General features: G+C 36.0%; 6 protein-coding genes across 6 annotated transcripts; 3 read left to right on the top strand and 3 right to left on the bottom strand.

The window, feature by feature from the left end:
* Positions 1-534: 534 nt before the first annotated feature.
* On the bottom strand, positions 535-6,102 carry LOC106443579 (phosphoinositide phospholipase C 6-like). The gene is made up of 9 exons (XM_013885131.3): positions 5,445-6,102; positions 5,167-5,363; positions 4,954-5,089; positions 4,490-4,747; positions 4,223-4,422; positions 4,027-4,144; positions 3,776-3,928; positions 3,609-3,695; positions 535-3,532 (listed from the first exon to the last, which is right to left on the bottom strand). Exons 1-9 carry the CDS (start codon positions 5,838-5,840, stop codon positions 3,239-3,241), a joined length of 1,839 nt encoding a protein of 612 aa, XP_013740585.2. The 5' UTR covers positions 5,841-6,102; the 3' UTR covers positions 535-3,238.
* A 1,622-nt stretch (positions 6,103-7,724) lies between these two features.
* Positions 7,725-10,294, bottom strand: LOC106438043. Its single transcript, XM_013879081.3, has 4 exons — positions 9,904-10,294; positions 9,455-9,735; positions 8,358-8,575; positions 7,725-8,099 (listed from the first exon to the last, which is right to left on the bottom strand). Exons 1-3 carry the CDS (start codon positions 10,181-10,183, stop codon positions 8,510-8,512), a joined length of 627 nt encoding a protein of 208 aa, XP_013734535.2. The 5' UTR covers positions 10,184-10,294; the 3' UTR covers positions 7,725-8,099; positions 8,358-8,509.
* A 2,115-nt stretch (positions 10,295-12,409) lies between these two features.
* Positions 12,410-15,082, top strand: LOC125606854 (putative ABC1 protein At2g40090). Its single transcript, XM_048775772.1, has 8 exons — positions 12,410-12,665; positions 12,888-13,042; positions 13,137-13,262; positions 13,348-13,443; positions 13,542-13,642; positions 13,720-13,756; positions 13,876-14,094; positions 14,164-15,082. Exons 1-8 carry the CDS (start codon positions 12,491-12,493, stop codon positions 14,854-14,856), a joined length of 1,602 nt encoding a protein of 533 aa, XP_048631729.1. The 5' UTR covers positions 12,410-12,490; the 3' UTR covers positions 14,857-15,082.
* A 3,222-nt stretch (positions 15,083-18,304) lies between these two features.
* Positions 18,305-18,995, top strand: LOC106438048 (protein EARLY FLOWERING 4). Its single transcript, XM_013879087.3, has one exon. It carries the CDS (start codon positions 18,412-18,414, stop codon positions 18,754-18,756), a length of 345 nt encoding a protein of 114 aa, XP_013734541.1. The 5' UTR covers positions 18,305-18,411; the 3' UTR covers positions 18,757-18,995.
* A 1,548-nt stretch (positions 18,996-20,543) lies between these two features.
* LOC106438046 (flocculation protein FLO11) lies at positions 20,544-23,826 on the top strand. Its single transcript, XM_013879085.3, has 5 exons — positions 20,544-21,074; positions 21,161-21,278; positions 21,808-21,922; positions 22,054-23,181; positions 23,256-23,826. Exons 1-5 carry the CDS (start codon positions 20,867-20,869, stop codon positions 23,514-23,516), a joined length of 1,830 nt encoding a protein of 609 aa, XP_013734539.2. The 5' UTR covers positions 20,544-20,866; the 3' UTR covers positions 23,517-23,826.
* Positions 23,693-25,560, bottom strand: LOC106438047 (clathrin light chain 2). The gene is made up of 3 exons (XM_013879086.3): positions 25,188-25,560; positions 24,446-24,599; positions 23,693-24,198 (listed from the first exon to the last, which is right to left on the bottom strand). The coding sequence occupies exons 1-3, from the start codon at positions 25,475-25,477 to the stop codon at positions 23,848-23,850; spliced, it is 795 nt and encodes a 264-aa protein (XP_013734540.2). The 5' UTR covers positions 25,478-25,560; the 3' UTR covers positions 23,693-23,847.
* Between the last annotated feature and the right edge of the window lie 12 nt (positions 25,561-25,572).

Genomic DNA, 25,572 nt, shown 5'->3' with positions numbered 1-25,572 from the left:
GTAAATATGAAAAAGTATAAAGATTGATTAGTAATTAATGATAAAGTGGAGATAAACTATACTTGGAATATATTTTTTTCAAGAAAAAAATGAAGCAAACTATTGGAGTGAATGTTACTTCATTTTTTATTTAATTTTGAAGAAAGTGAACTTTTGAAGATAAAAATAAAACCAACCATTGGAGATGCTCTAGGAGTTGACTATGACTCAACTATAATGTCGTCGAATCTAATGTTCAAGTCCAAACGTATCTCTTTAAAATCATCGTTTAACCGACAGTGAAAGGCTAGCATATGACTAATCGAAAAGCATATGTAAATGGTGCAAATTTAATCAATATAAGATATAAGAAGTGTTGTTGAAAAGATCAAATAAATGAAGAGTGGACCCCATGTCACTAATTGAGTTTGATTCAACAATTCCTTTTGTTATATATTACATCTTCAACTGTGTCGCTTGTTAATGGGTGTGGTGACCTCTAATGTTTTATTCATCTTTAGTTGGTACATCAACCTTTAATTGACACATTTTTCTTGTAATGCGCATCACATCAAATCTTTAATATATATAATCATGTAAACTGCATCAATATCTATTTGAAAAAAAAAAAGAGTAAACAAGCATGATAAAACTATGTTAATTTATTCTATGATTACCATCATAGTTGGCTATCAATATGGATCTCGTCCGGTCTAACTGAATATACAAGGACTTTGAGTTATTGTCCAATTTGTAGTTAACTAGTGGTAAGTGTCTTTGTTTTCTTTTTGTTTTCTTAATTTTCGGATGAGCTAATGTAATTTTTATATTCGTCATTTTACCATCGATAAATATCATAGTGTTGCAAAATGTTATAACTATTTAATAAACAAATATTAGTATAAAAACTCACTCCGCACATGCGCGTATGTTATCATAAGATATTATTGTATCAGTCGACAACATAATTATAACACCTATAAAAAGACAAATTAAAAAGATCAAAATGATGAACAAAACAAAAGAGAGCAAAGAGTGACATTTTGAAAAGTTGAGATTTGAAGGGTCATTCAATCCATTAGGGAGGGTGGGGGACAATGCGAGATAATATTATATTATAGAAATGATGAAGTTTCCATTATATGTAACGTTGCAATTTTGTTGCAATTATAGAATCTGAAGAAACTAATAGCATTGCATGTCTTTAGTATCTAATTTACAAACTAAGCTCTCTAAAAAGAGATGGAAAAAAAATCACGAATCAAACATGAAGGAGCAAGATATGTTTTTTTTTTAACTGAAAGGAGCAAGATATGTTTGTCTCTTGTTTAAGTATACCGACGGCCACGGGACTTCAACGTTATTTGTTCACAATAATAATAAGCAAACAAAAAAGTTGAAGCTAAACAATAAAACAATAGGTTTATCATTCATCTCAAATATTTAAAAGATGTACATACAAGAAAGAGACGCGAACAATTTTTCTCTAAGTTTTGTATACGGATGGCCAACATATATAACCAAAGAATGTCGACTCCAGACTCTATAGTAGTATTTTAAAATTGTGTAAAAATCCCGTATAATTATTTAACCCATACTATTCTGAAACCACAGTAAGAAAACTATCAAATTGTATTTTTGTTGTTGAAAGAAGCATAAGGATATTGAGATATTCCAATACATAACGGTTAATTACAGCTGTAGTAAAGATTAGAGTGGACTACTATTCTCTTTTTTTCTGATAGGCTGATTTGGTCAATTCTGGTAGAAAAACACTTAATATTACATATTGAACTTTTCTCTGGAAAGTAATTACATTGTCTTATCCAAATTTAGAATGCTTTCTGACTACTGTTTAGGATAGCTAAATCATCTAATGTTTGATTATCTATTAGCAAATTACCAGATAAATTGTTTAGGCCGAAATCTAAGTTCCACATAACTGTAATTTTTGTTTCGATGAAAAATTCAAATCTTGGAAGAAGTGTTTTAGAACATTTGTAGATCTCGCCTACTACTTGACTGTAACCATGCGGACAGCGGACCACTACTTATTTGGGTGGGAGAGGGTGGGTAATCACACGTTGTTCTTAATCTGAGAGGGAGACAGATGGAGAGAGACAGAGACAAGAGTCAAGACACCAATAACAAAGGCCAAACGCACTACGCAGAATCAAGACTGTTGATATACAATCACGGGGACCCTAGAATCACGGGCCCTAAAGAACAAATTACATATCATCTCTCTCATGCTCCACCACGTCGACCTAGTATTTTTTCACTTTTCCCATTTATAGTATAGTACACTTATGTTCTCTCCTTTTTCTTATGTGTCTGTTCATATTTGGTAAATTGTGCCAAACATTTAAGTTATAACACTCGTTTGGCATTTAGAGCATGATTAACTCCGGTTTCTTAGCCAGAATTCTTAACTAATGATTTGATTTTTGTTTTTTTACATTTTTTGGCTAAGAGATAACTCTTATAGATAACTCTTATATCTCTTATTTAAAAGACGTTTTTAGTTTTTCTTAGTTAAAATCTAAGAAAAGTTAAAAACTTTTTTTTATCGAATCTAAGAATCCTAATTAAAAGATTGAGGTTCATCATGATCTAAGAGCATCATTATTCAGAGTTTTTTAGGGCGGGGTTCTTATGGGAATATAAGAAACTGTTTCTTAATTTTTAACTAAGAAACTGTTTCTTAAAGTACAAAAGGTTTCTTATATTCCCTAATCCCTAAATTTCAAATAATGTTTTATCTTGTCTATCATTATTATTAATAACAGTATATATAATATTAACAACCAAGCTGGTTAGACCAGCAAAAGTATCCCCTTGAATTATATTTTATTGAAGTTTTTGGTATAAAGAACTGCTTGAAGTTGAGAGATACAGATACGTAATGTTATATAAAGATGAATTTGGAGATTTTGTAGAAAAACAAATAACTTAACAAAGAAGATGACGAATAGAATATAAGCTGAATATCCATCACACTGTTGTAAAATTCTATACATCTCAGTTATGAATGAATTCAATCCAAGTATGGATCTTCTTACATTATATTTTACATATTGTAAATAATTGTAGACTATATAATTAAATGTTCTTCAATACGATATGTTTGAAACACTATTGGAGATATCAGAGCAAAGATCCATTTGATCTTCAAGCTACATTATACAATACCTCAACAGCTTTCTATTACACTGGTGTTCAGCTTCTCTCAAAACACATCCATCTCTATTAATCCAAATCATTCGAAGATGAAACGCATTAGAAGCCGTACTGACTTCATTTTCTCACCCTTCTTATCATACAAAGGCACAGATCGAATCCCGGGTCTTAATTCTGATACAGGTAAGCATGTTTGTCCACCAAAATCATCCTTATCAGACATATCATACTCTCTGACTTCGATCCTAAGCAATGCAAGCTCTGGAACTGTTAATGGGAAACTGAACTCCTCATCCCAAATTGGATACCAATTGTCTTCTATTACTCTTGTCTTCCTCTTTGCGTTATCTGCTGGTACACCCACTATGAACACCTACAGAATCTCACAAATAAGGTTTTTGAGGAGTTCGAAGAATGTTTAAAGACACCATTGGTGTAACTGAAAGTACCTTAGTGTAGAAATCAGGAGGAGAATATGTATCAAAATGAGTGTGACTGAAGTCTAGACGCCATCCGTCTCCCATATACACTTTCACCTATTGAGAAACCGTGACAAAATGATAAGGCATGTGACATTCAATATGTTTTAAAACATCTTTTGAAATTTTTGGCTTGCCTTTAACGTTTCTTTTACATGAAGTTTCTTCTTAGGGTCAAAGACTTCGTCATGAAACCCTTTCTTCATCAAGAAGTTAGGTTTCTTGACATATCCACAACCTCCATTGGCTCTAAACATACCGTGCATCAACCACAGAGATCTCCCATATCCCTATAATCACAAATGAGTTGTGATACAAAAATGTAAACCAGTGCCAAAAAGGTAGCGTAAAGGTCAATGTATCCTTAGACGTAACCGTAGCTGGTTACCTGCATATTGAATGCAATCATTTGTGCTCCATGAGTCCAACCAATAAGTGGTTTGTAGTTTGAGGAGTTAAACCTTGTCCCTTTAGGGTATATCCTAAGCAAATTCTTCTGTGTAAACCTATGAAGCAACATATAGAGATCATGTTGCAGCCCCAAGTCTTAGGATTGTATTGGTTAGTATATAAACTAGTATTACCTTACAACATCTTGACTGTTGGATGAACAAGTCCTGTCAAGTTCTTGCTCACTTAAACTCAAACGTCTCACTTTGTCAACCACAACTTTCATCTCTTCCTTCACCGTTCCCTTTGGTTTCCCAGCATGAATAGTGATCAACCTTTTATATGCTGGTTTCTGATCTTCACTCGCTTCTTCTTCCTCTTGATCACTATCACTCTAATTCAAAACCAAAAACTAAATTACAAAACAACAAGAAAAAAATCTAAAGACCTGATTAAGTTACCTTGTTGTCACAATCTTGGTAAAACAATATACTTTCTAGTGTCTGAATCTCCTCAGTTCCAGGCGTTTCCTCCTCTGAAGATGGAGATACATTACCATTCTCCTTTTGTTTACCAATAGGGTTTCTTGACTCAAGATACTCTTTAGGTGGTTTAGTTGAGATGATTATCCGATGAAGCAGTGAAGCAGGAGAAGGAAACTCTTCTAAGCTTTCTGATTCAGGGTAATACAACATTTGTCCAAATATCTGCGTAGCCATCTAAAGAAAACAGAACGAAAGAAAGTTCATAAAATGTCAAAAACTATTACACCAAAAAAAAATATATCAAAAACTAAACTGAAAAATATTCTAAAAATGTCATAAACGAAACGACTTTTTAAAACAGTTTAAAAACAAAAAGCAGTCTAATGATTTCTTGAACATTAAAACTAATAAATTCACAAAGATAGATAATATTGTGTTACCTCAGCCACTTTGGCTTGAAGATCAGCAGTAAGATGATCCTCTAAGGTGATGATAACCGGATAAGGCGAGCTATAAAACGCATGATCTCTTATCGATTTCAAGCATGTGATCAGCGGTACAGGCGTCGTGAGCGTTCTGAATTAAAAACAAGAAACCGAATATTCAACCGTTTGGTCTGAAAACGCTATCTAAAGAAAAAAAACATGTTTTACCTTCCGTGAAGAACATTGATATCTGTTCCAGTAGAGTTAGGCCAAAGATCAAGCTCGATGACTCGAACTCCTCTTTGCAAAGCTTTGATCACAGGGACTTCGCTACAATCGCTGCTTAGTTGGTTCCCCGTGAGATACGAGTTGTGTCCCGTGTATATAAAGTAATGCGACAATGGAGCTGACATGTCTTGATGCACCTGTCTCAACAACACAAACATTTCTTGTAATAAAAACACAATTTCGATCTTTAAGAACATAATTTTTTTTTTAATCATTACGTTAGGAGTGATGGGAGGATTGAGATCGTCGTAGAAAAGGAAGTTGAAGAAATCGTCTAGGTCGAGGCCGTGACGTGTGAACCGCGTGACGTGGTGTCGCCGTCGTATGACCTCGTCGATTAAACGTTGAGCCTCGGCGACGGTGGTTGCTGAGTTGACTTGGTTGTCGTCGAGGAAAGAACAGAGCTGCTCTGCCCCCATAACGCCGTCGTCGCTGGAATCACCGTCGCCTCCGGCTCCTCTGCCGCTTCCGCCGACGGAGAACTGGCAGAAGGCGTCGCGGACGTCGTCTGTAGGTTGGACTTCGTTGATCTTGAATTTGCGGTTGAAGCATTTGAACATTTTGTAGTTGTAGCTTCCATTGTCGTATGACTCTGTTTTCTTCTCCTTCCCCATTGTGAAAAATCTAAACTTTTAATTACAAAATAAAAAAGAAAAGTTTTTTTGAGTATTATTACTATTAGGGTTTCTTGCGAGTCAAGAAAACTTTGTTCTTCGGAAACGAAGAACAGAGATTTGTGTGGATTTGGTGGTTGATGATGAGGGAGAAGAAGAGTTTCCTATAAAAGAGGAGGCTTTGAAGCGGGATCGTTTGACTTTTTGTAATCTATTTTTTCTTTTCTTTCTAGTCTTTTTGATTCTTTAAAAAAAAACTGTTTTCATGAAAGAAAATCATTTTTGTATGAAGTATCATTCTTTATTATTTGGGAGAAAATATGTTAAAATTACTAATAAGAGAGTATCTTAATTTTAGTCTTGACTCTTTTATTTAGTAAAAGGTTATTTCTCTTCTTTTTCTACTCTTTTCAGGTAGAAATTGTTTTTTTTATAAGTTTTATTTAGAAAAAAATTTGTAGTATTAGTCTAAAAATATATGATTTACATTATATTAGATATGTCCTGAAGTGTTGCTTCCATGATCCATACAATTCATATTTGGAGTACTTTTTTCTTTTAATTTCATTTATCCAGTCATCACCTAAGATTAAGGATTTGATTTGCTTTGTACATAATGTAGATTGTCACTGTTTTGGCAAGTAGATGACTATAAAACATTTTCATCTGATTATATGCAAATGTGATTCTAACTGCATCATAGTACCAAAGGTACGGAAGATACGTTCAAAATAATTACAACCATAAAGTATGGTAAGGTAGGCATGTTCGTATACTGTGTGAGTATGATAAACAACGTAGCCAAACTCAAACTTAGTTATATGACTTAAAGCGTCAGGTGTGGACTTAAAAATTTGTAGCGAGAATCAAATTTAGTTATGTGACTTAAAGCGTCAGGTGTGGATTTAAAAATTTGTAGCGAGATTCAAATTTAGTTATGTGACTTAAAGCATTAGGTGTAGACTTAAAAATTTGCGGTGAGACTCAAACTTAGTTATGTGACTTAAAGCGCGCCAGGTGTGGACTTAAAGATTTGTAGCAAGATTCAAACTTAGTTATATGACTTAAAGCGCCATGTGTGGACTTAAAAATTTGTGGCGAGACTCAAACTTAGTTATGTAACTTAAATCATCAAGTGTGGATTAAGTTTGAGTCTCGTTATATTATTAAATGAAACATAATAAAATATGCATATATTTGGTGTGATGAATAATATTACATCAAATTTAATGGGATAGTATCAATTTTAGTGTTTTGTTTGAGATGGAATTATACCAAAATTGGTGTTTTTTGGTGTAAATGGCCTAAGCCACCATTGGTTAAACGGTTTGTTGACCAAAACCATAACTTCTCAAACGGAAGAGACATCTCTACGACCCATTGGCTGTTCTTTTTAAGGCGTATTCTGTGATTGGTGTCTTCGCCTTTATTTTTTTTGTGGTTGTGGTCTCTGTGTTCTAGCTATGACGTTGCACTTTTCTATTTGGTTCTAAATTTGGTTGGTGTCTCCATTTAAGGTTTACTTTGTTTCTAATGTTCTCTTCTGTCGATTTCACAAAAAAGAAAGATTTTGGTCCCCGTTAAAGTTTTCTCTTTGAAGCCCACTTATGAAAAGCGCATCAGTCGACTGACAATCGAGAGTACCCTACACATCAAAACAAATCGTGTCCATTTCTCACTGTACTCGGTAAGGTTAGTTTAGAAATGGCATGGTCTTTTGCAACAGGATGTTAGAATAACGATAAGGATTCAAAAAAAAGTTTCATGAAGACTTTCTTATTCAGTTATTAATGAATAGATTGAGATTATCTTTTGTTGATAGAAAATAAAATAGATTGAGATACCTTTAAATAATGTAAATATCTAGGGTGTAAAATAAGTATATGATCGTCAAAAGGTTGCTTTAAGATTATTTTAGAAATTTGATGACGCATAAAGGCAATCACGCGGACATAACACATCTTTTTACAATTACAAAACACGTATTAAAACCAAAAAGTTCCAGACAATACACAGAGGAGAGAAATAAGAAAAAGATGCCTTGGGCTTCTTTTCTCATTGATGAACTCTAGGTTAGTACAAAAACAAACAAAACTATATTATATACAAATCTTCCTAACTAATCTAATATTAAGGCTAACAACTGCCATTTCATCGGAGTTGTCTTACATTAAATAAGAATAGAAGATCATTAGGTGATGTTAGCTCTCCACTCTCTATCTGTTCCTCCCGCCTTTACAGACTATCCTTTGGATCTGCCTGTTAACAAAAAAAAAGAAAAAAAAGAAAAAGATGATAAACAACACTATCAGCAAAACGGCTATAGCAAGTTGGCTATATGATATGTACATCATATGTGTCTTCTCAACTAAATAACACTAAGTTACAACAATATGAACCCTCAAAGAGATCATTCTTATCCAAAGAAAAGTTTTTTTTTTTGAAATAATCCAAAAGAAAAGTTATATTATTATTAGATAAGCAAGAAATGAAAAGGATGAGATAAGGTTTGGTTACCTGAAAACTTGAAAGCGAAGAAGTTGACCGAAAGGCAGTGAAGAAGCTACATTTAGACGTCGTATATTTTTATATTTACATATTTAACGGTACGTGTCATGTGTGTATATAGGTATATTTACAAGTAGTGTTGAGCCTCTTGATATACGTTTCTACTTGAGCCTCTCTTGTTGGAGGATCTTTTGGTATCTCGGGTATACGTTTTTACATGCAGAAACCTGAAAAAAATGGATATTCAAAACACACATGAGCCCTACCCATATGATAATTATTAATTAGTAATAACTTGACAGTTTAATAAGTATTTTAATTTGAGTACGAAAAGGAGATTGGGAATATTGTCTCTATGAGAATAAATCATGAAGCATGCGTGAGATGTCATGTCGGATTATATATAGATTCATTTTTAATTAAGAAAAAGAAGACCAAGAAAATTGGTTTAAATTGCATTGCACACGGTTTTCACATGAGATTCTAATTCAATTTCAATTTTGTTTTCTTTTAGTGAGTTTTATTTTGACCCGAGTGAAAATTCACAGCCTTCTAAACAAGTACAGTAAAACTCTATAAAATAACATACATATGTGATATTTTCTAATTTATAAAATTGATTTAAAGAGTTTTATTTTTATAGAATAGATATTTGTTTATATAATTATATACTGATTAAAGATAAAATATTACTTTTTGTTTCTAACTGTATTTATACATTAAGTTTTAGGTCATTTCAACAACACCTACAATATGAATATAGTTTGAAATGTAGTAGAGTGTTTTCCTAACTAACATCTATAAAAATGATATACATCCTTGAGTTTCTAGAATCCCATAAGGGCCAAATGAGTCAAATGTAATTTTCAAAAATACTTTATAAACATTTGACTATTGCTTCCACATGCTATCTCTGACTAGTCTGATTAGGATTCACATCACAGTGCAGGTAAAATCTAAAATATAATTCATCCTAGATTTGAAAATAATGCAACTTGGTATTATACTGACCCTATCTTTCAGTGTAATCAATAACAATGATAAAAACTTGAATTAAAATAAAATAAAACAGTAAATATCTGTAACGGCTGAGGAAGAAGACTTACGGCTTCAATGTCGATTTTGAAGACGAGGAGCTTTCTCCTCTCTTTACAACTTGTTCTATACGCCACAACTATGTGACCGATGGCTAAAACCGACGAGCAGAGAAACAGAGCCACTTCCGCCGCTCTGAAGTAACTACCTCCGCCGTCTCCGTTCGCCGGCTCGCCGAACACAAACGCCGCTTTTAACGAAACGTAGATCAGAGAGGAAACAGAGCAAATCATCGTTATTGTCAGATATGGACCTCTCGACAGCTTGGGTCCGTCGCAAAGCCCGTAAACACCTGTTACACGAAGATTCAACAAAACCACAAGTCTTTTCAGTTTCTGTGTTCCAAAAAGGCTCTAACTTTACGAAAAAAATGTATGAAACAGAGTATTCAGAAACAGAGTATTTAGAAACAGAGTATTCAGAAACAGAGCATTCAGAAAAGTTTGAGTCTTTTACTTACAGAGTATAACGGCGGATCTAACGATGGAGATTAATGGAATATCGATGAGGGAGTGACGAAAGTCGTAGTTGGTGAGATGAGAAGAGAGATTCGCTGGCGAGGAGAGACGGTGGAGTAGGGCAGAAGGAAGTAGAGCGTCGGCGACGGCGAGGAAGATCGGAGCAGAGACGAGGAGGAAAGAGAGGAACATTGTGAACAGAACGAACACAGTTTTGATGCCTCTCCATAGGGAAGACCAGAACCTTGTGCTTCTGCTAATCTCTTCTTTGCTAAAACCCATATCGAATCAGATCAGAGAGAGAGAGAGGATTTGTTTTAGAGAGAAGGTGTTCGGAGACTTTTAAGGGGGTTTTAAAAGGTGGGACGATTGAAAGTGACGATGACGTTCAGGATGATGCTCAGATATATACTAGTATGTTATTCATTTTTATAATGGTGATTTTCTCGTTGGACTTTTGGAAAAGTTAAAATGAATATAGAATTATCGGATTAGCTTGGACTTTGTAAAATATTTAAACGGATATAGAATTATTGGATTATATACCATAAAATTATATGGTGAAGTTTGCTAGATAATTACAATATTAAAAAAACTATGGTAAAAATCTCTTTCTTAAACATTTTTGATATGTTTTATGGGTTGATTGGTTACTTTTGATTTTTCGAGAAAATGAATTTAGTACTATAGAATGGATGATCCAAGTTTGGAATGTCTTTCAGTTAATAGTAAGAAGTAGTTGGATCGCCTGTTACTAGAATACCATGAAAACCAATATATGGTAAAGTTTGCTAAATAGAAACAAAAAAAAACGAAAAATTATAGTAAGATATTTTCCTTTAACATGAAGAATTGCGATGCGCATATGAAATTTTTAGTTTTCTATATATGTTCTGGTGATATTTTTATATGTGACAAATTAAAATGCGATACGTGAGAACATCATAGGCCAAGACCAAGATGCTGAAAGAAACTTCCTTGGTCATTCAGTCCTTTGACTAGTCAAGAACTGACTATGACTTATTAAAATGAAATTCTAGTGTTCGTAATGTTCAGAATAACAACGGTAATACCTAAATAATGTGAAGCATAGAAGTTTCTCAATAGTTGGAACATTCCGTAATTCCCTCTTGTTTTCATTTGTAAAAAGTAAAACCAAAACGTAGTTGAATACTTTAGAAATGTCACAATGGTTATCTTTTTTTTTTGTTGGTAAAAACAAAGGTTATCTTTTTCACAATGGTTGTCTTTTTCTTATAAAAAAAATAGTTATTATTGTATAAAAACGTTATTGTAAGAATAAAGTTAGTCCCATCCTCGACCGCTGAGTAAAATGAACCGAGACTCGTTGACACAAACATAAACGGGAATAGAGGAACCGACCGAATTTAGCTTACATGTGACCACATGCCATTTTATTGGCCGAACGTATCTCAAGGCTATTTTCTATACTTTTTGTGTTGATTGAGATCTTCAACATTTTTCTCGTCTAATGCTACCAAATAAAAGCCAGGAAACGAATAAATACATGATTGCGTTTTCTCATCAGTCTTCCTTTTGTTTTTGTCGTCTATATTTTATCAAACTAATTCAGATCGTGCATATGAATTTGCTTGTCAAATTACATTGCCAAATTAGTAAACTGGTGAATATTATAGTTGTTTGTTTGCTTTTACACAACAACGGTCAGTTTCGCGGCTCAATAATAGATGATGATACTACACTATATATGCATGAGCATGAACATGGGCATGGAGTTGAAAACTAAAAACGTAGGACCAACCAAATAATGAATTTTCACGAATAAAAATAACCAGACAAAAAATAAGAAAGAAATAACAAATATGACGGCATTGAAAGTCAAGAATAGGCCAACGAAACTGACCGGGAGTAAAGATAGAGTGACATTAACCCAAAGTCAAGCCATCTCAACTCACCAAAAACATGCACTCTACGCCTATAATGTTTCTATCCATTGAATATACACCAACTCCATAATTAGTGGCACTATTAGCAACCTGAACATTTTCAAACGTTTAAAACAACTTGAAAAAAACAATCTTTTCGAACTTTTTTCCTCGTTTTCTGTTTAATGTAAACGGGTGTATATTTTTTTGTCAAAATGTAAACGGGTTTTTAATTAGACATTTCAAATTGTTCTAGAGCCGTGCCTCAACTTATGACTGTTAAGTTTAAATTCTTCAAACAACTAAATATTTTTTTATCTGATATTTAATTTATATATAGTTAAGCATAAAAGATATGATAATAACAATTAATTTCCTAAGTATAGTCATTATTTTTTGAGTAAAAAGGATAAAAAATCATAACTAAAATTAATGTATAGGACGAACCCACAAAATCCATTTCAACTTTCGAGTCATATAACAATTAAAATTCTAACCCGGTCCACGAACCCGAATTATACCTATATTTTCGTATGATCTGTTAACCGTGAGACCCATTAATGGCCCAGTAACTGAAACCCATAACAAGCAAGACTCGGGTCGCTCTTAACGACAAAACAGATCAACGCAAATTTAGTTAGTCTTGTCGGATCATCTACCTTGGGGGGTGCGTGATTCTTCCATGGCGGCAAGAGCCCTCCGTACAAAGCTCCTCCTTGTTGGTTCCGCCGTATGCGCTGGTTCCGGCGCCGCCTTCATTGCTTCTTCCGAAGACCCATCTAGAACTCTCAAGCTCTGCACCAACATCCCTCCCCGCCTCTTCCGCAACACCGTAACCGCCGCCTCCATCGCTTTCGGTAAGACAAAAATTATTTAAAAAAACAAACTTTCTTACATAATTTGTATTGCCTGCAATGCCCTTTTATCAATTGAGTTAGTTTGTGAATTGAGATTGGTTTGATTTGACCTTCTTAGGCAATCTGATTCCTTTAGAACTCTAAAGCTCGTGGAAGCAAACATTACTATGGTACCTAAGAATGTAACGTTGTATATATTTGTGGTTTATGTTTGTGTAATAGATTATGAGTACTCCTTGTCTGGTTTGGCTGAGGGCAGCAGTGAGAAGGCTAAAGTCAAACATGAAGTCCACCTAAGGTCAGCTCAAAAGCTTCAAGAGCTTTGTTTCAAAAATGGAGGAATCTATATCAAACTCGGCCAGCATATTGGACAATTAGTATGTCAAAGCGATTCTCTTTATGCTCTTTAGGAGCACTCTGGTTCTGTAAATTGCTTGGATCTTTAAGTTTTTTTTGCTTTTATGTTTCAAGGATTATCTTGTGCCTGAGGAGTATGTTCATACTATGAGGGAGTCGATGTTAAACAAATGCCCTGTTTCTTCGTATGAGCAAGTGTGCGAGGTTTTCAAGAAAGAAGTTGGAGAGACACCAGACAAAGTATGCTCTCTTATCCGTACTTAACTTAAGCTTGTAAAACCAATAACCACACATTTAAAGTTTCGTTTATTTATTTTATCTGCAGGTGTTTGCTGAATTTGACCCTGTTCCTATTGCAAGTGCTTCCCTTGCTCAAGTTCATGTTGCTCGCACCCATGGCGGGGAAAAAGTCGCTGTCAAGGTCCTCTATGGAACTATACTTCCTTTTACAAATCTTGAACTTTTTAAGAGTGTTTTTTGTACTCACTCTATTTGTAAGCTTGGATCTATTCTCTGCAGGTTCAGCATGCGCATATGACGGACACTGCAGCAGCAGATACTGCAGCTGTTGGAGTTATGGTGAACACCTTGCACCGGATCTTCCCATCATTTGACTACAGGTGCAGTCTCTTTCTCATCTCCTCTAGACACACAATTCATAATTCATGTCTCTTACAATACTGGCTCATGTATGCAGGTGGTTGCTAGATGAAATGAGTGAAAGCTTACCAAAGGTTAGTCTCTTTAGCTTATTCATAACATAAGATAGTTAGTATCGTTTAGTATTATAAAGCCGTGTATGTGTTTGATGTTTCTTTTGTGTTTTTTTTATTAATATGTATTCATTGATCAGGAACTAGATTTTTTGGTAGAGGCGAAAAACAGTGAGAAATGTCTGGATAATTTCAGAAAGATGTCTCCCCATATTGCAGAGTATGTCTATGCACCAACAGTCTATTGGAACTTGAGCTCCTCTAAGCTCTTGACTATGGAGTTCATGGATGGTGCTCAGGTGAATGATGTTGCTAAGATCAAAAAGCTTGGGATCCAGCCCTATGAAGTCTCAAAGCTAGTAAGCTCTCCCACCTTTTGATCTTTTAATTATATCTTTTTGATAACCGCTAAGCTCTTCTTTTTGCAGGTGAGTCAAACATTTGCAGAGATGATGTTTAAACATGGCTTTGTGCATTGTGATCCACACGCTGCCAATTTGATCGTTCGTCCTTCTGGTAAAAGAAACATATACGGCAAGCAAAAACCACAGCTGGTGCTTCTTGACCATGGCTTATACAAGGAGCTCGACTTCAACACAAGATTCAACTACGCTTCACTATGGAAAGCCCTGGTCTTCTCAGATGCTAACGCCATCAAACAACACAGCGCTAAGCTAGGAGCTGGAGACGATCTCTACGTCCTTTTCGCTGGGATCCTCACAATGAGGCCGTGGAAGCAAGTCATTAACACATCAGCGGATCATTTAGTCATCAAAGGAACTACAGAAGACAGGTCAGAGCTGCAGATGTATGCTTCACAGTACTTCCCTCAGATCTCAGAGCTTCTGAGGAGGCTGCCACGTGTGATCCTTCTGATGCTGAAGACCAACGACTGTCTCAGGTCGGTTAACAATGAGCTGGTGAAAGGGTCGTCTCTTGAGTCGTTCTTGATCGTTGGGAAAGTGTCTTCTGAAGCGGTTTTGGAGGCGAAGTGGTCACAGAAGAAGTCGTTGGTGCAGTGGTTGAAGGTGTGGCTTGAAGGGTTCTCTGTGGAAGTGAGGCTTTGGGTGATGCAGTTTGCACTTTGGGTCTTGCAAGTGAGAAAGGCCTTGACTTTATAGTATAATGATATCATTGAGTTGATGAAAATCTTACAGACAGTTTTATATATTCTTTGGTCTCTGGTTGCATCCAGGATTGATATTTATATCATTCTTTATATACACAGTATTAACACAAGGTTGTTGTTATGCACTATGAGACTTGTATTATTGTTTGTTAGGTGGGAAAATTCTTCTCCTAACCATTACATTAAACTTAAAGAAAAACTTATTAGTTTCAAATTTATATCTTGTTTTTAAAAAAATTAACACTAAATTTTTTATTTTATTATAAATTATGAAAATTTATATAAATGGTTTTATGTGTTATTACAAAGATTTACGTCTGGTAATTCTATTTATGCAACACTGAACATTTAAAACTCTTGTGTAAAATTATTTTAATCTATCTATCGTTTTGATCATAAATCTCATTCTCTCAAATTCAAATCTCATACTTCAAATTATAAAAGTATTAAACTTTTAATCAACCACTGGAACAAAAAAAAAATTCATTTATCGATATAAAAAAAAAATCATTTCATTTTTCTCAATAAATACAGCTCCGGTACAAAATAGACGTTTAAAATAAAAATCAAACCGGGTTGGTACGGTTCATTTCGGTTTGGAATTTGATTTTTGTTATTATTTAATCGAGAAAACCTTGATTGAAGCCCCGTGGCCATCATCTTCTTCTCTTTTCAATCTGTCAAGGACACTCAACAGTCGAATCCGTCTCTCCTTCACACTCGCGACATCTCTGTGACCATCTCCACCGCTCTAAACCTCCCGCAAACCGCTAATCACACCTTCTCCGGTAAACCCTCCTTCTCTCTCCGTCTCCATCGGTTATCTTCGTGTGTCATCTCACCTTGTATAAACCCTAAATGCATTGTCAAAATCTGATTTGGAATTGATTTTATGATACGTAAACGGTTTGTCTTGATGAAAGTCGATCACTTTTACTTGTTTGGTCTGTCTGAAAGCTTACACCTTTGGATCACTTTACTTGTGGTTTTGTTCTTTGGTGTCTGTCTGAAAGTTTACGCCTTTTTTTTTTTTTTTTGTCTTGTTGTTTGTTGGTTAGATGGAAGACATTGATGCTGTCCAAAAACCAGTTGTTGTCGACCCTCCTTTACACAACGAAGCTCCTCCTTCGACTGCTCAGCGCCGGCCGGTGGTTGTCGCCGCCGACGCAGCTCCACCGGCGGAGTTTCATCTCATTCAGCGGATTCAACGAGCTCTTGTGGAGTTGCGCGAGTTGAGGAACCAGTTTAATGCTATTCTTAGGGAAATAGAACTCGAAGGTTTGTTTCTTTCTTCCTTTTTGTGGTTTGTTTCTTAGTTTTTTCCTTTACATGGTTTGTTGTTGTTGAGATCGTTACGTTTGATTGAATGCAGTGGGAGGAGGAGGAGAAGAAGAGGGTGCGGAATCATCAGTGGAGGATCCAGAGGACGACTCTGATTCTTAGTTTATTTTGTAGATGTTTTATGTTTCAAATCTCTCTGTCCTGATGATTCTTTTGTTCAAAGACTCTACTCTAGCTTGTGGGTTACATGTTAGCGTTGTCTCTTTTAAGTCTAGATTATCAAAACTAGTAGCCTTGTTACTCTCTTGTTTTTAAACTGAGAATCTTGGTCCAAATTCAACCGATTCGACACTTTAGAGAGGGTGTGCAGTGTTGAATGATTAAATGTAAGAAAATAGTAACCATACAAATGAATTTAATAATTGATTTTTTAGAGTAGTTGGGAATTTGATGAGATTTCAAATTCTCAACAAAATGATGGAAGTGTTTGAATTAGAGCATCCAAAAAACTAAATATGTTTTTAAGTTATAAACATGGTCATCTTTCACATGGTTTTTCTTATGTAGATATAAGCTTTTGATCTTCAAAGTAAGCTCATGTTAATGTAGCTCTTATTGCAAGATTTCATTATGATTTTAAAAGGTCATCCTAAGTTTCATCTGGTACGTGATATTTCATTGTGAAACAATTTGCAAGAAATTGGCAAACAACTAATTGTTTCTTACTGATGTTTTATGAAAACCATATCACAGTTTTCTGAAATTGAAAAGCAACTAATCTTTGTCAGTGATATGACTCTGGTTTGGTCTACATCTCCTTGATTCCACGGTTTATTTATTTATTTGATGTAGAAACAGAGTTACATGTAGAACAATGTGAATCTTGCTATCGACTACGTTTAAAATCAGATACAAGAAGAGGCTGAAAGGTGGAAGAAAAGGCAGGGCATCTTATTAAATTCAGGTCCTAAACTCTTTATTGCTTCATCATCTTTATTCTCTTTGATGATTTCGAGCTGTTTGTGTGTTGACATTGTCATGGTGTTTATAGTCATTTACAATCATCACTATATTTATTATACAGTAATGTGATTGTTGTGATACAGCCTATATCATATAGGTACCATCTGAAAGATGATGTACAACATAAATTAGGTTCTGTTTTAACTCAAACAAAAAAATCAAAACTATTATTTTGGTAGAACTGATGAGTGATGACCAAGAATTGCAGATATGGATTGAAACTAGAACCTAAATAATATGGCCTTTCGAAACAAAAAGAATATCCCATGACCCAGCTTCCAGGAACCAAGCTCTCATCTCATTACTGCTTAGATTTCACGAATCACTATACCTCTATTATCTTTTCTCACTTCATAGATTTTATAAGACTTACAAATAAAAATGATTGATTCAAAGTAGTAGACAAAAGGTTTGAATGTTTACAAACTGCACCGTTAATAGACACAATTTTTTTTTTACATTTTATTGGGTCAACACAAAATCTTTTACATTTTTTTGGATCAACACAAAAATTTCTGCATATATCGATATGTTTTTGTTAATATTAGGATCGCATCTTAGTTCTTCCACATGTTATTTAGATGCTACTTCTTCCACATGTTGCTATTTAGATCCTAAAATTATTAACCAATAGCAAAAGAAATATAGATTTTGTGTAATGTCTAGCATTATTGATGTGAGAGATTTAGGTTTGTTTAGTAAATGTCTAACTAATAAACCCTGAAAGTGCTGACCAGATCAAAGGCGCGTTTTAAGGAGTTGAGAAGTAAGATCATGCATGCGTTAGTGAATGTGTGAACCTAGTTCTTCACCGTGGCAAGTCGTATACCAGGTACACCTTTCATATAAATACAATAAAAATATCTTGAGATATTTCTCAAGTTAGAGAATCATTGTAGATCCTTATCATCTCTCCGTTTTTAAATTAATTAAAAAATCAGAAAAGTGCAGAAAAGCGCTCTTCTTCACATCTTTCCAGTTTTTCCCCCAAACGCGTGTTCTTCAATATTGGATACGGTACATGTATGTGAGATACACGCTCTAATTAGGCACGTGGTGATTGAACAGAACTACTTGCCTCTGTGTCTATTTATCATCTTGTCTGAAAGATATTTTTTTTGAACTGATTGTCTGAAAGATATTTACTATAAATATCTGGTTTTTCTTGTGTGCATCGTAAAAAGAAGAACACAAAATCGATACCGTCGGTTGATAATATTAATTTGGAAAAGAAATTATTTAAATGAAGAGGAATGGCGAAACGAAGCGGCGGAGGAACGTCGCAGAGGAAGCAGAGCAGGGAGGAGAAGACCCGGCGATGTGGGAAAATCTAGATCGGAATTTCAGACAAGTGCAATCGGTTTTGGACAGAAACAGATCACTGATCCAGCAGGTCAACGACAATCATCAATCGAAAATGGCTGATAACATGTCAAAGAACGTCGCTTTGATCCAAGAACTCAACGGAAACATCTCTAAGGTTGTTTCCATGTATTCTGATATCAATACCAATTTCTCATCGGCGTTTCACGGTGGCAATAACCGACACGACGGTGGTGGTGGTGGTGCCGGAACCAGAGCTAATTAATCAATCCCATCTTTCTTTGTTGGACCGGCCGGTTTAAAAATGTGAACCAGTCGGTTTAACCAATGATCTAATACCTATTATAGTTATGTTATGTTAGTTTTGTTGCAATGATTGTCCTTAGAAAAAAATCCGTGGGAGAAAACCCATCATTTGGGTTATTTTAATTATGGTTTTGAGTCTTTTTCAATGTGTCTCTACTGCAATTTCTCTATTAATAGTAGTTATTTAGATTTTCCATCTTTTATTTATTTATGCTATTTGAAAGCTCTTCTTGCATGATCAACGACATTATTGAAGGTTGTGTTAGATTTTGCAACTTGGAATAAAGTCGTCACGTGGTGGTGATGCAATTTGGTATGACATGTAAAGCGATCATTTATAACAATTGTTTTCTATTGACTAAAGATCATGTTCTTTTAATTCGAACAAACATAATGCGTGAGTTTGGTGGTTCAAAAACTATTACAATCTGAATAGAAAAAAGTTTGTTGGTTCAAAAAGATGAACCCACAAAATCAAATAAACAGTAACCAAGAATACTCTGGACCAGGTGGGCTTAGACAGAATGTGTACGTAGTTTGGATATCTTGGACCAAGGCTGGGCTCACTGGACCATTGAGTTATGTTACATTCATCACAGATTAGGAAAGTTATGAGGATCATTAATTTTCTTCATAGAATTTCTTATTTATTAGGTCAGTAAGACCACAAAATCCTAGGTAGGAACACAAGCACATCTGTTGTAAGTTGTAACATTGGCTAATCCATTCCACAAATTGCAACATTGTCTCCTCCAAAAAATTAAACAATAGCATAAATCTCACAAGACATTTAAGTAGCAAAAAGCCTTGTTTATTTCTGTGCTACATAAGATTATTTAAACAGACTAGTTATGAAGAATATAATTTAAATCTTAAGGTATTGTAGAATATGTTAGAAATGAATCTGCATAAAAGGTACCATCGAAAGTTTAGCAAGATAACTCAAAAGTATACTGATGTAGGCTGATAACCAAATAAACAAACATCAATCTAAACTCGCCAAGTTGTGAAAATATTGACACATCAATTTTTTATAAACATTTATTTTCATTTTCAATTCATCACTAATCAACTAATAAATAATTATAAAAAATTAGTATGTACCTAATTAGTAGGTAAATAATGACAGATTTAAGGACCTAATCACAATCTTTTATGGCTAAATATGGTTTCCGAACTAAATTAGGTGTTCAACTAAATCACAACTTGTTTGCTAATTAGGTGTTGAACAGAGTATAATATAATCCATTTCTATTAGAAATCTGGTTCCAAACTAAATTATTTTTTAACAATTAGGCTTCTAGTTTTCTTTTTCAAATTAAATAATCTGAATTCAACTAATTAAAAAACATCATTTCTAGCTGTAGTTCAACAAACTAAACTACACATTGCAATAATGTAAAGAAGCACAATAATCTGAAGCTTATAGATGGATCTCCCACTAGTTCTTCAATCATATGGTTATGATTCCAGATAGAAGTAACAAGACAACACTGGAATAATGATTGAGTAACAAAAAACATGGAGAAGATGCAGAGAGCAGAGGAGAATCAAAAACCTTAGGATTGAAGCGATAGAAACAATTGAGAGCACATTAGGTAGCAGAGCATCGGTCCAGAGATGTCCCGTCCCCTCAACAAATCTTAATTTTAAAATAATATATTATTTTCCAATTTTACCCTTCTTCCAGATCAATAATTACACTCCATGCCACTCCTTCCAACACTTTCTTCTCTCTCTCGATCTCCAAAATCTACCATTCTCTCTCTCTCTGCTGCTGGGTTTCTCTTTCCCTCCGTTAATTTGTAGTGGGTCTTGAGCTCCGTTCCTCGACAATGGCGGTTTCTTTGAGAAAGCTCGTGTCTTCCTTCTAAAAAAAGTTCACTTTTTGTTTTGTTTTGCTTTACTTTCAAGTGAAAATGTGTTCTAAATTAGTGTAAAGATTCGATTTTTTCGTGTTGGGTTTCTTTAGTTTGGTCTTTAGATTTAGGATATTGGAAGTAAATTGGAAGTTAAGTTAGTTTTTTTTCTTAGTGATCTGTAAAGTTTGGTACTTTGAGGAGAGAGAGATGAATCGAAGTTTTAGGGCACAAGAGTCGTCGTCGTCTCTGTTGATGGATTCAGCAGAGAGGCAGCAGAGGCAACAGCTTAGGGCTTCTATGATGGCTGAGAAAGATGAAGAGCTCTCTTTGTTTCTGGAGATGAGACGGCGTGAGAAAGAGCAGGATAATAGTCTCCTTCTCAACAACAACCCTCATGAGTTCGACACTCCTTTAGGTAACATTCTTACCTTTTTTGTTTTATTTCTAATTTGGGGAGGCAGGCAACCCTGATTGTCTTCTAATTTTGTTATGGTTGTGTAGGTTCAAAGCCTGGAACTTCACCGGTGTTCAACCTCTCAAGCGGTGGTGGTCCGGCGCGGAAGACAGGTCCTCCAGATGATTTTCTCAATTCTGAAGGGGATAAAAATGACTATGAATGGTAGCTTCTTAACCATAATATTTGTTTGTGAAGCTAAGATATTTATTTACATGTTGTGTCGGTTTGGTTCATAGTAACATGTTCACCAGTGATTATTTGAATTTCTTTAGACACCTTAAGTGGAAGCGGTTTATGTAATCTTTGTGATTATATCATTACGTATTTAAAGCTGTGGTAGTATAGTTATTAGTTGCTGTGTTGTAACCTTAAATGTTTTTGTTTATTTGTGATTGTTTGGTTTCTTCGGATTTCATCATTGTCTCTCTATATTAGGCAATGTGTTGAATCCAGTAGACTTGAATTTGGCGTCGGAATATAGAACCCTGTGGTTGTGAGGTTTGTGAGTGTTGCGTATCTGAGATGTACACCGGCATTGAATGCTTACGAGTTTGATTGCTCGCTGTATAAAGTGTTCATGTTTTAAAAAATTGTGAATGATACTGAGAAAGGCTGTGGAAAGTGTTAGTTGTAGTGTATCTCCTATCTCTATTAGACATTCACACCCTAACTTTTCTTTTGTCTTTGGAAGGCTTCTGACTCCTCCAGGTACTCCTTTGTTTCCTTCTATGGAGATGGAATCACATAGGACTATGATGAGTCAGAGTGGTGATTCAAAGGGCCGCCCAGCTTCATTGACTTCTAGGGTAATAATGTTATTCCTTACTCTTCTTACCTCCTTTTCTTTTATCAAACCCTGGATTCTAGATTAACAGCTAAACATAGTGCAACCAATGTTAAAATAACGCTCCATTGTTGTGTTTTGTATTTGTTGTAGCTGGCGAATTCCTCATCAGAGCCTGCCGCAAGGAACCATCTAACATCTAGACAACAAACCTCTTCACCTGGATTGAGCTCTTCCAGTGGAGCAACTCGGAGACCTTCATCATCTGGAGGACCTGGATCAAGACCCGCCACTCCCACCGGAAGATCATCATCAACACAGACAACTAATTCAAAACCCTCAAGGCCTTCAACACCCACCTCTACTAGAACCACCGTCTCCTCAACTACACGACCTTCTTTGACTCATTCCAGGTCCAATGTATCTGCAACCACTAAGCCTGCATCTCTGAGTAGGTCAGCAAGTTCATCTCGCCTCACACCTACTGCATCTAAACCAACTACTTCAACCACTAGATCTGCTGGTTCAACAGCTAGATCTACTACCACTAGCACCGGCACAAAATCTGCAGGTCCTTCAAGGTCCACCACGCCTCTGTCAAGATCTACTGCTAGATCTTCAACACCAACGTCAAGACCCACACTTCCTCCTCCTAAAACCATATCGAGGTCAGCTACACCAACTCGCCGTCCCATCAGTTCTGCAACCACTACAGCAAAGCCGACAATATCCAAAGTCAAGCCTTCTTCTCCAGTGGCGAAGCCTATGCCAACACCATCCAAAACCCCTGCTGTATCACGTCCAGCGTCTCCAACAGTGAGGTCAAGGCCATGGAAGCCATCAGACATGCCTGGCTTCTCACTAGAAACTCCTCCGAATCTAAGAACAACGTTACCAGAAAGGCCACTTTCAGCGACAAGAGGCAGACCCGGAGCTCCAAGCCCACGATCTGCTTCAGTTGAGCCAAGTGGTCCTGCAGGAGGAAGACCGAGAAGGCAGTCATGCTCACCATCAAGAGGAAGAACACCGATGCACGCCAGTGGTAGCTCTGTTCCTGCAGTTAACCGTGGATATTCCAGAGCCAATGACAATGTTAGTCCTGTGTTGATGGGAACCAAAATGGTGGAGAGAGTGGTGAACATGCGGAAACTGGCTCCTCCCAGATCAGATGACAAGAGTTCTCCTCAAGGTAACTTGTCTGCAAAGTCCTCTTCACCAGACAGTGCTGGCTTTGGAAGAACACTCTCCAAGAAGTCCCTTGATATGGCTATAAGGCATATGGTGCGTAATCTCCCTCTCCCTCTATCTTCTTTTCCCATTAGTAACTGATGAATCAACGTTTGTGATGTAAACAGGATATTCGTAGAACCATACCAGGGAATCTGAGACCACTAATGACAAACATTCCAGCATCATCAATGTACAGTGTGAGATCTGGACATACTCGTGGCAGACCAATGAATGTTTCAGACTCTCCACTAGCTACAAGCAGCAACGCGAGCTCAGAGATCAGTGTCTACAACAACAACGGCGTTTGCTTAGAGGCTAGCGAGAAGGAAGATGATGCAGGCAGCGAGAGAGGTTGCAGGTCTCCTTCAAGCTTACAAGGGAGATGAAAAAATGTAAAACCGTTGTCTTTGTCTTTGACCATCGAGATCGTCTCTGTCTTTTATTATTATTATTGTGAGTTTCTTTCACACGAGTTTGGCTATGATATGTGAAGTAGCGTTTTGACATTTTATGTAAACCTCTCCACTTCCACTCGTCTTACTTTATAACATTAACCAAGTGATTTGTTATTTTAACAACTTCGCTTATTTGAATTCAAACATGAATGTCATAAAGTATAATCAGATAGGACATAAGCTGTTTATATCACACACGTAATGGAATGCAAAGAGAGAATCACATACATGAAAGCAATGGGAAAAAACAAAAGAGGGTTTCTTAAGCAGCAGTAACTGCCTCGGTGGGCTTGGTTTCAGGAACATTCTTTGGAGGAGTAGCAGCAGTAGTAGTAGCAGCAGCCGCCTCTGGTGGAGGTTGAGGAGCGAGTTTCAGGTGAGCTGGCGGGTTCTGTTTGAGCTTCAGCAATATCTGTCTCATTCTTGAGAGATCGGTTGGCTTACCAGGCTTTGGACCTTGAATGACAGAGATTGTTGGCTTCTTAGGGTCTTGCTCTTTCTTCCCTCTCCTTTTCTCTATAGTTGGAACCTCTTTAGGAACTAACTCTGCTATTGCCTTCCAGTAGTTCTTGCTGGCTTCCGCATAGAACTTCTCTTGCGTCTCCATATACAGCTTTAAGTGTTCAAAGACAAAACAAACTTATGAGTAATAGTTCGACACACGCTGTAAAAAGGCACAATATGCAGCTATAATAGACACTCATTAACTACACAAACCTAAAACACATTTGAAAGACAGTTGTGCAGCTTAGGACAAAATGTGAAAACTAAGAAAGCCATAGGACTTACTTCCACATGGCAACAACAGCATATTGAGAAACAGATGATTCAAACTACAATCTTTTGCTAAAAGAACAAACCTTTTCCTTCTCTCTGTTAGCTGCTTTGTTGTTTTCACAGGTTAACTCCCTCTTCTTATGGAAATCCTCTTTGAACTGGTTTGCCTCTTCAATGATTTGGTTCCGCAACTCCTTTTCTTTCTTCTCCTTCTCCTCAAGTTGAATTGCATTTTGTCTGCACCAAATATAAGAACATAGCACCATATTGATACTAGCTTCCTTTTAACCCTTAAGCTCTCTCTCTCTGGAAGATGATTCTATTATTATTAATCTTAAGAGACCCTTTTATAGGCCAAGGGGTACATAATAGTTCTCCTAAACTTAAATGAAAAGGAAAACATCCAAAAGCCTTAGATTCTTTGTAAAAAAGTAATGATTCTAATTGGAATTGCCTTTCTTGCGATGGTACCGTGATACCAAAGCGTGTATCATAAATTTTCATAGACGAGATCAGATCTATTCATCCAACCAACTCAATAACTATTACAATATGCAAACTTTGGCATTAAAAAAAAAGGCAGAACATTACAAACAAAAACAAAAGTTAAGCTAGAAGCGTCTTTTTGAGACACAGATCCTGTCAATTTTAAACTCAGATCCGATCTAATAGACAACTAAACAAGGATTATGCATCAAGATCAAAACTTGAGATTAATTTAACAGATTCATCACCATCCTCTCCACTAAAGCTATCAACTTTACTCAATTTTTCTCTGACAGAAGTAAAACTAAATCAAGAACAGAGTTCCAGATCAGATCTAACCTTCTCCATTCTCTAAGAGCAGACCCCTCATCAGATTCCATCTCCGACGGCGGTGGCAAGATGGGACCGTCGTGTCCACCGTTGGATCCGAAGACGTCGTCTCCGTTCGAGTAAGCTCCGTAGTCGGAAGACGGCGCCGCGAAAACATCGTCGATGGAGTCATCTACTTGACCAGAGCCGTCGTAGGCTGAGAAGGAGTGATCAGTAGTGGTGTCGAATGAGCCTGAGACTGGAACAGACTCAGATGCGTCATCTCCGAGTATAACGAAGGAATCGTCAAAGACAGACATCTCTCGAGAACAAAAAGGAGCTTTGGTTCGAAGAGAGACAACTCACGAATCTGTCTGAAGCTTAGAAAATGGAAACAGAGAGTTTTTCTTTTCAT

This window comes from Brassica napus, chromosome A3 (genome assembly GCF_020379485.1).
Source record: "Brassica napus cultivar Da-Ae chromosome A3, Da-Ae, whole genome shotgun sequence".
Classification (NCBI taxonomy): Eukaryota; Viridiplantae; Streptophyta; class Magnoliopsida; order Brassicales; family Brassicaceae; genus Brassica; species Brassica napus.
The sequence above is the reverse complement of the archived record's forward strand: the minus strand, read 5'-3'. Positions and strand labels throughout refer to the sequence as shown.